At 39.2% G+C, this 12,578-nt stretch overlaps 1 protein-coding gene across 1 annotated transcript in view; it reads left to right on the top strand.

Annotated features, from left to right (window-relative positions):
* Positions 1-10,589, top strand: part of frrs1b (ferric-chelate reductase 1b) — a 32,562-nt gene extending 21,973 nt beyond the window's left edge. Inside the window, exons 11-16 of the mRNA XM_028569862.1 lie at positions 2,340-2,426; positions 5,669-5,766; positions 5,934-5,992; positions 7,745-7,888; positions 10,195-10,262; positions 10,360-10,589. Coding sequence (XP_028425663.1) covers positions 2,340-2,426; positions 5,669-5,766; positions 5,934-5,992; positions 7,745-7,888; positions 10,195-10,262; positions 10,360-10,452 — 549 coding nt within the window. The 3' untranslated portion in view covers positions 10,453-10,589. The remainder of the gene's footprint in view (positions 1-2,339; positions 2,427-5,668; positions 5,767-5,933; positions 5,993-7,744; positions 7,889-10,194; positions 10,263-10,359) is intronic.
* The last annotated feature ends 1,989 nt before the right edge of the window (positions 10,590-12,578 follow it).

The raw sequence follows: 12,578 nt of genomic DNA on the forward strand, positions 1-12,578 counted from the left end.
TGGAAAGAGGAAGAAGATAGGAGCTTAGTGTGTCAAAGGAAGTCCCTCAGCAGTCTAGACCTATAACAGCACAACTAAGAGCTGGTCCAAGGCAAACCTGAGCCAGCTCTACATATCATGTGTCAAGTATTGGAAATGTGGTTTGGACAATCTTAATGGGGGTTGTGGGGCTCCTCCCCTGGAAAATGTTTAAAAGAATAGATGTCATTTCCTGTATTCTGCAGCCTTTTAACCTGTTAAAATCTATCTCTTTTTGTTTGATTTTTGCCTATATGCTATACCCAAATGGAAAAGCTTATAACAGAAGAACTGCAGGGCCAGAATGCATGTATGAGGCTTTATTTGAAAACCAATATCGTCTAGCTCTGGAAATGTGCTTTTCTAGTATGTAGGTAAAACACAACCTGCACTACTATCAGTTCAAACATAGCTTTTTTTTTTGGTCTTCGTCTAGAATAAGTCATATTTGAATAACAATGACTAGGACATGCTTTATGCCACATTATGCAAAACACCACAATACCTTCTATGTCTTGTCAATAACACATGTTTAAAGTTTCAGACCTGTAGGCATAACCTTCTGGGAGCTAGGGAGTTTTTAGTTTGTGGTGTCACTGATGTCCCCGAAGGTAGTTTGGTACTTTTTTTCTGGCTATACTAGCTACTAGCAGGATAAGAAATGATGGGTGTATTTTTGTAATTTCACCAAGAGGAAGTTGTTGGCCCCAGATCACATATTTTAAGATAATCAAAAATTCATTTAATTTCAACTACTAAGAATCACTAAGACCTGAGTCCGACGTCTCAAAGATAATGTTGTTAGCCAGTTATCTTGGTGACTTTGTTTACACACACATTTTTACACACATAACCCTGCTTTCAGCTTACTAGAAAATATCACGGGTTTGGGCGGGTAAAAAAGTAACAAAGCGGCATTCAGAGTGAGTTATTAATAAACTACAGAAACATTGCACCTTCCACCTTCTCTTCCTCTCAATTCAATTCAATTTGCTTTATTGGCATGAACAAAGAAAACATGTTGTTGTCAAAGCAGTTTACAGAAAATGCATATATAGTACATATCACATATTAAATACATATAGTAGGTGTCGCATAGATTCTATACACAACACTCTACATTACAAAACCATTACATAACACAGTAGAACACTTAACAGTTTTGTACAATATAATTACTGTACAATCCTAAACCAATGTGTAATGTTCTTTTAGTGGTGAGTCCCTCAGGTTGTGGCTTCCTCTCTCCATCTCAAACCCTCTGTCTCCATCTGTCTCTGAAACATGCACACACACACACACATACACACACGCTCCTATTGAATCTGCCTGGGTGCAAGGTAGCAGTGAAAATATGGTTTGGCGTGTCATTGATTTGGACATTCTCTCAGTAAGCAAGCAGAAGAGATTTGTTAATGAACACTGACATGGCACTCTTCAGAGCTTTCTGAGTGGAAAGACCGATTTTCTGGATGTGTTTTTGACAGAAACATGGTAAAATGTGTAGGGGGGGTAGACAGTAATAATTTCAAAAAGTGGGTGGGACTGTGTCTGCAGTGGTGAAATGTAATTAAGTACATTTACTCAAGTACTGTACTTAAGTCCAAATGTTGAGGTACTTGTACTTTCCTTGAGTCTTTTCTTTTTCATGCCACTTTCTACTTCCACTCCGCTACATTTCAGAGAGAAATATTGGACTTTTTACTCCACTACATTCATCTGTTACAGCTTTAGTTACTAGTTACTTTACACATTAAGATTCCTGCACACAAAACACATGTAGTTTATAAAATATGAGGTTTTATTAAAAATGAAACTAGCCAACAATATAATGGCCTACAAGTCCAGCTGAAGTTATATGCTATTGAACACAGGATATGTTTTTGACGCTTCTGAAGCTTTTCATGATTTTAACACGTTTTTGACACTTTCGTCCTTTTTTTCATTTCCAGTTTCACAAAATGGGAGGATTTTCTGCATTGAGTACTTTAACTTTTAATACTTTAAGTACATTTTCCTGATGATACATACTTTTACTTACGGAACATTTTCAATGCAGGACTTTTACTTGTAACAATATTTTTACAGTGTGGTATTAGTACTTTTACTTAAGTAAAGGACCTGAATACTTCCTACACCGCTGAGTGTCACAATGACACAAAAATGGGATATGCTCTGAGATGTGGTCATTAACATAATAATTCACATAATGTTCAAAAACAAATTGTTTGCTATTCTCTATCGCCGACAATAGAGATCCAGTCTTCATCAAGTATTTGATTGGTCCACCTCTCTCTCCCTCTCTCTCCTTCGCTCTGTAGCTCCATCGAACCATGGCGGTGTTGGCTGTGGTCCTAACGGCTGTGGCCTTCACCCTGCCTTTCATATACAGGATGGGATGGAGCAAGGTAAGTCGTGTGTGTGTGTGTGTGTGTATACCCCCTCCATGATGGTCCACCTGTCCCTCCATCTGTCTAACTGGCTCTTGGCATCTCAGAATCTTCTGCTGTGTGTCTCTGCGTCAGTCCCACGCGCCCCATCTCCACAACAATTCATTGTGTCATGGTGTGTTGGTGGACCTCAGACTGAGCGTGTGTTCATGCGTGCATGCGTATGTGTGTGTGTTTATGTACCAGCCATCTATGAAGACTTCTAGCAAAAGTGAGGCCTTCTATCGTGACTTCTTCCCCTCCTCCTCTCACATCTTGTCTTTCTTTCCATTCCAAGCTGGACGTCTCTCTATTTTTGTCGGATTAATTTCCTTCGACACTAAACCACTTTTGAATATTCATGATCACCAACCATGCATTAGTAGGCTTATTAGCTAATGCTAGCTCCCAAAATTATTTATGCTTAACCCTTAACCTCGCGAGTCATCCTTAATAATCAAGATTTGATAGATAGATAGATGACTTCATTAATCCCCAGTGAAGAAATTAAGGTGTCTTTTTGGCACCCAGGTACCTTTTAAAACAGTCACAACGTAAAATATTAATAGTACAATACTATACGATATAATCACAACACAACACAAATGCACTTTAAGAGAAGGGATACAAATACAGTGGGAATGCATTGCACAGTAAAGAGCTTTACAATGTGATACATAGATAAGGTTCAGAGAGGACATGAGGCAAATATATAGATATGATTGTAAATAAATATGATCAATAGTATACAAGTAAGTGGTAATTATTCTGGAGTGTGGGGTGCAAAAGATAAGAGGTAGCTTAAAGTTCCAGTTTCCTGACCATAGGTCTAATAGGCACAGATGAGTTGATAGACTAACAGTGCTCATAAGGGCGGGTGAGGTCTGACAGGGGCAGATGAGTTATGAAGTTTGATAGCAGCAGGCAGGAATGATTTAGCGTTCCATTAAACAGCCGGGTTGAATGAGTGTTGCTGAAGGTGCTCTTGAGTTTGTCCAGTGTTGTGTGGAGGAGGAGGGGAGGGGGGGGGTCATGATCCATACTTGCAGCTGTTTTGCCTGCATTCTGCCTCTGACCAGCTCCTCCATGGAAGCAAGCTTAGCGCCAACTACAGACTCAGCCTTTTGAATAAGTTTGTTCACTCTGTTGGCATCCCTTGCTTTGATGAACACAGTGCTTGCAACATCTGGATAGAACATCTGGAGCATCCTGAGCCTTCTTTAAGAAGTAAAGCTGGCTCAGGCCCTTCTTGTATTCATATGATGGTTGAATGTCGAAATCCACAAGTATTCAGTGTAATCATACATTTAAAACACAAATGCAAAGCAGACACTTTCTTTTTATTAGAAAACCTTGTCAGATTGAGATTGAAATATGACATACAGTAGGTGGGTGGGTATGGATGTGGGGGGCATTGCACCCCAATGCACCCAGTGTGTTAGCATGTAGAGTCACAGTTTTAAAGGCAAATATACACAGAAGGGTCAATTTTAGTTTAGTTTTAGCTAAACTAAAATTGAATCTGCTTCTTTATCACTTAGTCAAGGCTTACGGACGATCACCTCTCCCTTAGCATTGAAGCCACTCTTTCAGGCTACTCTCCCTTTCATCTACCCAGGTCACATGCACAAGTTGGTGGGTTGCAGGAATTCACAAACATGTCCTAAAGTGCCCTAGTATCTCTATAGACCTTTTTTCATCCTCTGAATTTTTAGCTTTGTGAAAGATCGCACCAGTCTTCTGCTTACTAGTGTACAGACCCCCTGAGGCCAATATTGATTGTATCAGTGTGTTCTCTGGTCTCCTCTCCCAAATTGCCCCGAAATACAACAATATTGTCCTTGTCAGAGCTTTCAACATAAAAATTTGCTGTCGCCCTGGCACCATGAAAATATTGCACTTCTAAATTCCTTAAATTACATCACTTCATCAGAACATCACATTATCTCTTCTATGAAGACGTCCACCTGTTCTCTCGACATTGTTCTAACTAAACTCTTATTAAGTTATTGGCACCATTGGCCCCAGCATTCTTTCAATTATCAGTTATCATAATTACAGACCAATCTCCAAAATGTTTGTATATCTGTATCAGTGTCTCAACCTGCAGCGGCTGCCCACCTAGAGCCTGCTTCTGTCCATGGTTTCTGCCTGCTTAAGGGAAGTTTTTCCTTGCCACTGTTGCACAAAATGCTTGCTTGTGGGAAACTGTTGGGTCTTTGTAAATGATAGTGTGGTCTAGACCTACTCCATCTGTAAAGTGTCCTGAGATAACTCCTGTCGTAATTAGACACTATAAATTGAATTGAAACTCCCATTTTTTTCTCAAATCCTTGAAGATTCCAAGATTCAATACTTTATTGCCATACAACTCGGTGCAAGTTGCTAGGGTTTGCTTCAGTGTGCTCATGACAGGACATCGACACAATACAACAAAAAAAACATATAGCTAATATAAGATAATTTATGACCAGCTGTTGTCCAAAATGGCATTTTTGAAAAATTCAAGTCTGGTTTTACGAGCTTTTCACAGGTCAGAATCCAATGGCTTAGAACAAATAATGACCTCCTTCTTGCTGCTAACTCGGGTAACTGTTCTGTCCTCTTCTCAGCCTTTGACACCATATATCTCTCTCACTATAAAAAAGCTCAAACTACTCTAGTGTGTGTGTGTGTGTGTGTGTGTGTGTGTGTGAGTGACTCAGCTGTGTTAGTCACATACAGTTTGGTTTCGCAGTGTGACCGACATGTGTTGAATCCGACCGAGCGTTTGCTCATCCTGACTCACCACAGAGGCTGAGCTTTCAGGACAACCAACAGAATGGACTGCTGGCCTGCTTAGTCATAAGCAGCCTGTAGCCGGCTCACAGTCACCAATGGAGCTCAACAGTGTGGTTCCGGAAGTAAAAATCCCATTGATTTTCTCCATAAGGATTTTGATTATCAGCCATAATGTCTAAACCAGAGATTTTCAACAGGGGGTCCGTGACCCCTAGGGGGTCCTCAGACTTACTTCAGGGGGGATACACACGTCATCACACTGTCCTGCTGTCCCTGCAACTCACACTTTAACTTTAAAATATGACTTTAAATGTGCATCAATAGTACAAGTAGTACAAGTGTTTTGTGGTATTTTCTTGCTTATATCTAAAGACACAGTACTGGATATCACTGCAGCTCCTGTCCCTCTGTGTTTGCGCTTGTCTTCTCTGTCCTCGTAGCATGCAGGCTCTCATCCTTACATCGGTTGCACCGTCATGGCTCTGTCTGTCATCCAGCTAATTGTGGGATTTCTCAGGCCAGCCCCGGAGTCCCCCAGGTAAGACCTGAAACCAGATTTTAGTTACTCCGTGACTTGCTTATCGCTGTCTCAAAATCAGTGGAGTTTTGTCCTCATTTAGTCCTGAGAGAAGCAGCATTGGGATTTTTTTAAATGTATCCACATTAGTTGAAATCATAGCAGGTCCTATCTCTTTGCATCTGCAGGAGGAGGATCTTCAACTGGGTGCACTTGGTAACTGGCACTGCTGGTCAGATACTCGCTGGTAAGAATAGTAATTAGAGAGTATATTTTTCTGGAGAAACAGCGTGTGATTACTGCTGCTGCTCAAAGTGTGGATGATGACATGACAAGACTTGTTTACCATGATCTGTTACACATCCATGGAGTATGATGGCAAAACGCAATTGTTTGGAATGACAGTTGCTTACAGTATGATCTCAGTCCCCCACAATAGCCAGGCCTCAACTCAACTTCACTAAGGGCCAGACTGAAAAATGAGAATCACATTAAGGGCCAGACATGTATAGTTTATTGACATGCTTTTATTTAAGAGGAAAAAGTCAAATATGTTGACTGTATAAAGCAACAAATACGCTGGAAAAAGTGACAAAATTGTCTAAAAAAAGCACCACAAACGTCAGAAAAAGTGCACAAGACGTCGGGGAAAAAGTGGCAAAAGCATTTGAAAAAAATGGTCAAAAACATCGAGAAATGCGCCTTAAGTATCTAAAAGAAGTGCAAAATCTTCGAAAAAAGTGACAAAAGCTTTGTGGGCCAAAATGTATTTTGAACCTAAATTGATATGCGGGCCGGATCAAAATCTGCGAGGGGCCACATTTTCACATGTTCTTACACTGCTCACACATCAAGAATCACAGTTGCACTTACAATGGTTTTTTTGAGAAGATCTACTCTTTCAGGGTCTATTTACTGAAAGCATTTTGAATGAATCATGCACAACTGGATGTGAGTCACACTTGATAGTGACATTTGTAGCAGATATCGTAGTGAATATATTCCACTGATTTGTTTGTGATGGCACTTTACAGTATGTCCACGTTTTATAGCAGTTCATGGAAATCCTAGAAAAACATTATTTAGCAAAACATGTTAGCAGTTCAGTTTAATCGGATGGCTCTGTAATTTCCTTAAACAGCTGGTCACTGTAGTTTTGTAACAAACCGTGTTCAAACAGAAGGAAATAGTCCATTTGTTTGGTGCTCTAGTAAGTATTGATGGCCACAGGACAGTGTCTCTGTGGGATGGAGTCAAAATAAACTAGTGTGTGTGTGTGTGTGTGTGTGTGTGTTCATGTTAATGAAGGAACATGTTACCCAGGGCAACAGTGTGACTCATTGATGTGTTTTAAGTAGGGCTGCACTATCTATCGCTTTTTTATGGTTATCGCGATATCAACTGGCGCAGTAAACACTGCGAAAGGCTGCGACACATCGCAAATAACATTGTTTTGTGTTAGTTGAAAGAAAATATGAGTAGAAAACTTTCAATATTTAACTTTAAACACTTTAAAATGGAACTGTCATTCTATTGTTAATAGTGCCTTTTATGTTCAATAAAAGAATGTTGGAAATTATTTCCTTTTCCTTCCTGCCTTTTTTTTTTTTTTAGCAGAATACTGAAAGCAGCAGAAAGACAAAACTGAGATCACTTTATTTATCGCAAGTAATATCGTTGTCGCAAAATTCAACAACATTATCGCATATTTTCCTATATATCAGGTTTTGGATACAGATTGTTAGTAGGATACATTCATTGTTGGTTTGGGTCTAAACATGGGATTTGTTGTTGCTGATAAGTTGAATAAAGAATATCACCAGACACCATATTTGTATAGACTGTTTTCATGCCATGAAAAATGTATGTGATCTTTCATGTTTTGAAGAAAAAAAAATCTTCTTTTGTCAATCGTAGCATGAAGCAATGTCTAACAGTGCATCACAATGTATAGTGTGTCCCCTGATGCAAACACTGCCTGGTCCTCTCTCCCTCCCAGTGGGGTGTGTGTTCCTGGGTGTTGCCCAGCAGACGCTGCCGTTACCCAGCCCCTGGTCTTCTGCAGTGCTGACTGGATGGCTGCTGTGGATCGTGCTGGCAAACCTGCTGCTCCAAAACCATTCCTACAGACTGCGGAGTAGAGGTAGTACAGCCGACGGTGGTGCACGATGTCAGACTTAAAAAATAAAGTTCAAACGAAATGGCTGTACTGAAAATGGACTGAAAATAGAATTGCATTTCGACAAAGTTTAATCTAAGGCGAACTCAATGTGAAAGATTTATGAGGACTTACTTTACCCCCCTCAAGCAAATTGGATACATTGAACCAGGGGCGATTCTAGAATCAAAGCTTTAAGGGTGCATGGAACCCTTTTTAACGTCATGTTTTTTTTAAAAACACTATTCTACTGTGCTGACTGTGCATTTTAACATCATAGTGGACCATCCTGGTAGGGGAAACACTGAATTATGTAACTAGAAAGACCCCAACAATTCTGAGAGAAATTTAATGCTTTAATGATGAGCCACAGGGCCATTACTACAAAGGTGAGGTGGTATTACGTATGAAATCAGATATTTATCTGTGGAAAAGCAGTATCAATTACTCTTGAAAATTATTATATATAGATATTAATATGCCGTGGGTGGTGATGGTGCAGTGGATGTGACACATGCCTTTGGTGTGGGAGATTTGGGTTCAATTCCCACTACGTTACATCAACCAATGTGTCCCTGAGCAAAACACTTAACCCCTAGTTGCTCCAGAGGCGTGTGGCCTCTGATATATATATATATATATATATAGTGTAAGTATCTTTGGATAAAAGCATCAGCTAAATTACATGTAATATTCCTAGAGCAGAACTCCTTAGCAGATTAACACATTGTTTTTTTTTTTTTACATTTTCTTTTAGGGGTGCAGGGATCAAGTTTAGGGATGCTTCAGCATTAAAAAAGGGCTAAAATTGCGCCTGAATTGAAGTGAAGTGATGATGCACTGTATGCAGATCCCGCCCTCCTCTGTGCAGGCACCCTGATCAGCCAGTAGGACACGCTAGTGCAGCGGTGTGATGCCTCACTGTGTTCGTCTAAAACACCCATGCCACCAGGGCACTCTTCAATATATGTTTTTAATTTTCTCTCCTGTTGGCTGTAGATTAGTTCTAAATACCTGGAGCAAACAGCTGGTATTACGTGTTTGTTTCAATTAGCGGAGAGTGCTGTCTGCAATGAGAAAATCAATTGTTCTGTTCCAACGCATTATGACAAAAACAAAAATGATTATGGCGTGTGTGTGGGTGTGTGTCAGTGGTGGGTGTATTTATGTGTGTGTGTGTGTGTGTGTGTGTGTGAATGTCACAGCTAAATAGCTTGGAAATGTCATCTCTCTTTGCTAGTATTTTAATGACGGACCTTATGTGAACTCTACCCTCATTTAAAGGGACAGCAGTGGGAACACTGTGTTTTCACCATGATGTTCTAATGTACTAGCCTGGCTCTGCCCTCCTACGTACTTTCGCTCAATTTCAGTACTCCGTCTGGGTTTGTGGTATATTCTTGGGTTTTCTCCAGCCAATCTTTATCGGTCCAATCAGAGAACAGAGGGAGTGGCTGAGAACGATGACGTTAAGGTCGTGCGCTAGTTTGAGTTGTAGTTCCGTTATGACGGTGGAGAAAGTTAGATTTTCCAGCTTGTTCTGTTAGTGGTGAAGGAGTTGGCTAAGGCGAACGCTAGCGATGCTAAGCCGACGTCCCAACCAAACGTTAGCGATTGGTTACGGCAGATCCAATAGTTTTAAACTTCAACAGAGTACCCGCCTTCAAGGAAGTTAACACTTGTCAATGGAGAGTGGCCAGACTCTCTGTACAAATGATATGGACCAGAGTCTGGTAGGACCAGGCTAATGGACCAGAGTCTGGTAGGACCAGGCTACTAATGTACAGGTGTTCTGCACTGCAATATTGCTGAAAAAAGATTTATTTAAACTAAAACCATAAACGATGCGATACTTTACTTTCAGTTTATACACTGAAATTCGTTTTGCGTTCCCCGAGCAGCTCCGCTCAAAAAGAAGAAATAAAAAGAAAAATACACACAGAGCTAGACAACAGTTACACATATAGTACAAAGGTGAAGACATATCAACAGACATGATGATATTCTCGGATCCAGGTCTTTATTGGCAGCACTCTGATTTTGGTTTAGCAACGGGATAGACTGATGTATAAAAGAGTTCTTGAGCCTGTTTGAACAAAGGGACTCTTAATCGCCTTTTGGAACGGTTGGTATTCATAATTCAAAACATGCATGGAGTCCGAAGAGATGCTGTCAGCGAGTCTGAGCATGCTCTTCTTGTGGATTGTCTGAATCATTTTGTGCAGTATGGCATGTTTATATTCTCTATCAAACATATCGGACTAAATATTGCATTGTGTATGTATCCACAGGAAACCGCAACGGTGACGACAAAGAGAGCCTTTTGTTTGCTCAGTTGGAGGGGCAGCAGCATAGAGAGGTGAGACTGGTAAAGACACACCTCACTTTCTATTTTTGCTTGCTTTATTCATTGCCTGCTTCTCTTACATAGTTCTCTTTATTGATTCTTCTTTCAGGGATCTAAAGTCAAGAAGATGGTGCTAGTGGTGTTCATAATGGGAAACACAGGGTTCCTGGCTGCATTTATAAACACTATTGCAAATGTATAATTATCTACGATTATTATTATTATTAAAGGACACTTTTCTTTCACTGCTAATATAATAATAACAAATAGCAAATTTCAGAAGTAATTACTACTTTTTTTTCTTTCTTATCTCTGGTGTATCATACTATAATGTGTAATGTCTTGTACCAATATTCCAATCTGTTCTTAAACTAGTTAACCTATATTTCTGTTACATTAGCCTAGTTAACCCTTGTGTTGTCTTCGGGTCAAATTTGACCCGTTTTCTAAATGTGTATATCAGAAATATGGGTTTCTTTTTAACGACCTCATTCTGATTACCCAAAAATAACACGGACGGATGAATCTACACAACACGCTTCACAAGTACAACAGAAGATCGGATCTCTACTTTTATTGAATTTGGGGTGTTTTGTTAAATTTTTTAGCATTTGAAAAAGAAATTGAAATGTTTCAAAACAGTATCCTGACTGAACGTTGACCCTTCTGTGATTGTCCTTCCTTTAATATCTAAATAATTCATAATTTCAGCTTTTTTTAACTCAAGGATTAGGTATAATTTCATTAATAAATGAGGTTTATTGACCATGAAATCCAAAAAGTGTAAAACTATTAATGAGTTGGTGTTAGTGGTGTTTATACATAGTAGTGAAAAGAAGTGTAAAACAGCAAAAATAAAGCCAAAAACGTTGAAAAAAGTGCCTAGAAAAAAGGGACAAAAGCGTCGACAAGTGCATGATTCAATGGAAGACAACACAAGGGCTAAAGGATTATTCTGGTTTCATGAAACTTGGGTCTCATTTTTGTAGTTTTGTCCATCATTCTTATCAATAATAACTCTAAGATCTGGCACAGTTTCACTGCGTTTTACACTTTGAAAAGAAGTCCAACAGGGTAGGAACCAATAAATCAGCCAACTTGTAATGTATTCAGTAAACACAGGTGAAGAGGAAAGTTATTACTTGTCGTAAGCATCACAGTTTACAGCCGCTCAGCTGAACATGGAAAAATGTCCAAATTTTCTATGCAAACATATGATTCAACATATATGAATGACAAAGTTCCCAATAATAAATAAATGATGAACATGAAGCTGTTATTTCAAACAAATTCTTAAATGGAACTCAAATGGCTGAACATTTTCTCTATTTTACCTAGAACTCTTACCAAATGACATTGTTCTTCCCAGGAAACATCATAACGTTCATCTAGCACCACCAACAACAATTCAAACTTTAAAGGGTAACTACTGTTTCTTTCAACCTGGACCCTATTTTTCTATGTTTTTGTGTCTAAGTGACTGATGTGAACAACAATCTTTGAAATTGGTCCAGTATTAAGCGAGATTGCTACAGTCGGCAGTGGAGAAACAGGCTATAATGTAAGTTAATAGGGCAATTCTCCAGCTTGTATTTACTTTCACAAAAGTGCTTGTTTTGCCGCTGACAGACTGAGATTAATATTCTAAGTGTTTGATAGCATTATGGAAAGCATTTCTAAGGAGGTCGACCTTTCTGTTAAAGAGTAAGATCCTTTTTTTAAACATAAAAACATCTGCGAAATTGCGTTTGCTAAACCCACCAGACTCTATGTAAATAAAGTCATTTTAGCATCGTAAAATAGACTTCATTAAAAGTCAACAGAAACAAAATAAAACTATCCAAAACTTCTATAGATTTACAGTATAACCTCTGTACCTTTAACAGACATTTCTGTTGATGCAAAAAATCTAAATATGGAAAAGCACCTGTGAAATTCTTTTCTACAGAAAATTCCTTCATATTAACATGGTATATTAGCCCTTTTTTCTATGGACTTTTCTAACTGCGTAGGCCCTTGTCCCCAGAGGATGAGCCAATTCAGCAACTTTCCTCCTGTGCCACCCTCAGGCTTAAATGTTATCTTTGCACACAAATAATCTCTTCATAGACACACCACGCTCATGTACCCCAACAAATAAAGCTAGCCAGGGTTGTTCATATACATTTTTTATTGTTGCACTCATCTCTTTAATACTTGCACAAGGAATACAAAGTAAAAAGTCCCTGCATATTTAGTCATAAAGAGCCTGAATAAGCCCTCAAAAAGCCATGTCAGGGATTTTTTTTCACAGAATGTTTAAACATCAGCAAGCAATCTTGAGATTTG

This window comes from Perca flavescens, chromosome 22, assembly GCF_004354835.1.
Source record: "Perca flavescens isolate YP-PL-M2 chromosome 22, PFLA_1.0, whole genome shotgun sequence".
Taxonomy (NCBI): domain Eukaryota; kingdom Metazoa; phylum Chordata; class Actinopteri; order Perciformes; family Percidae; genus Perca; species Perca flavescens.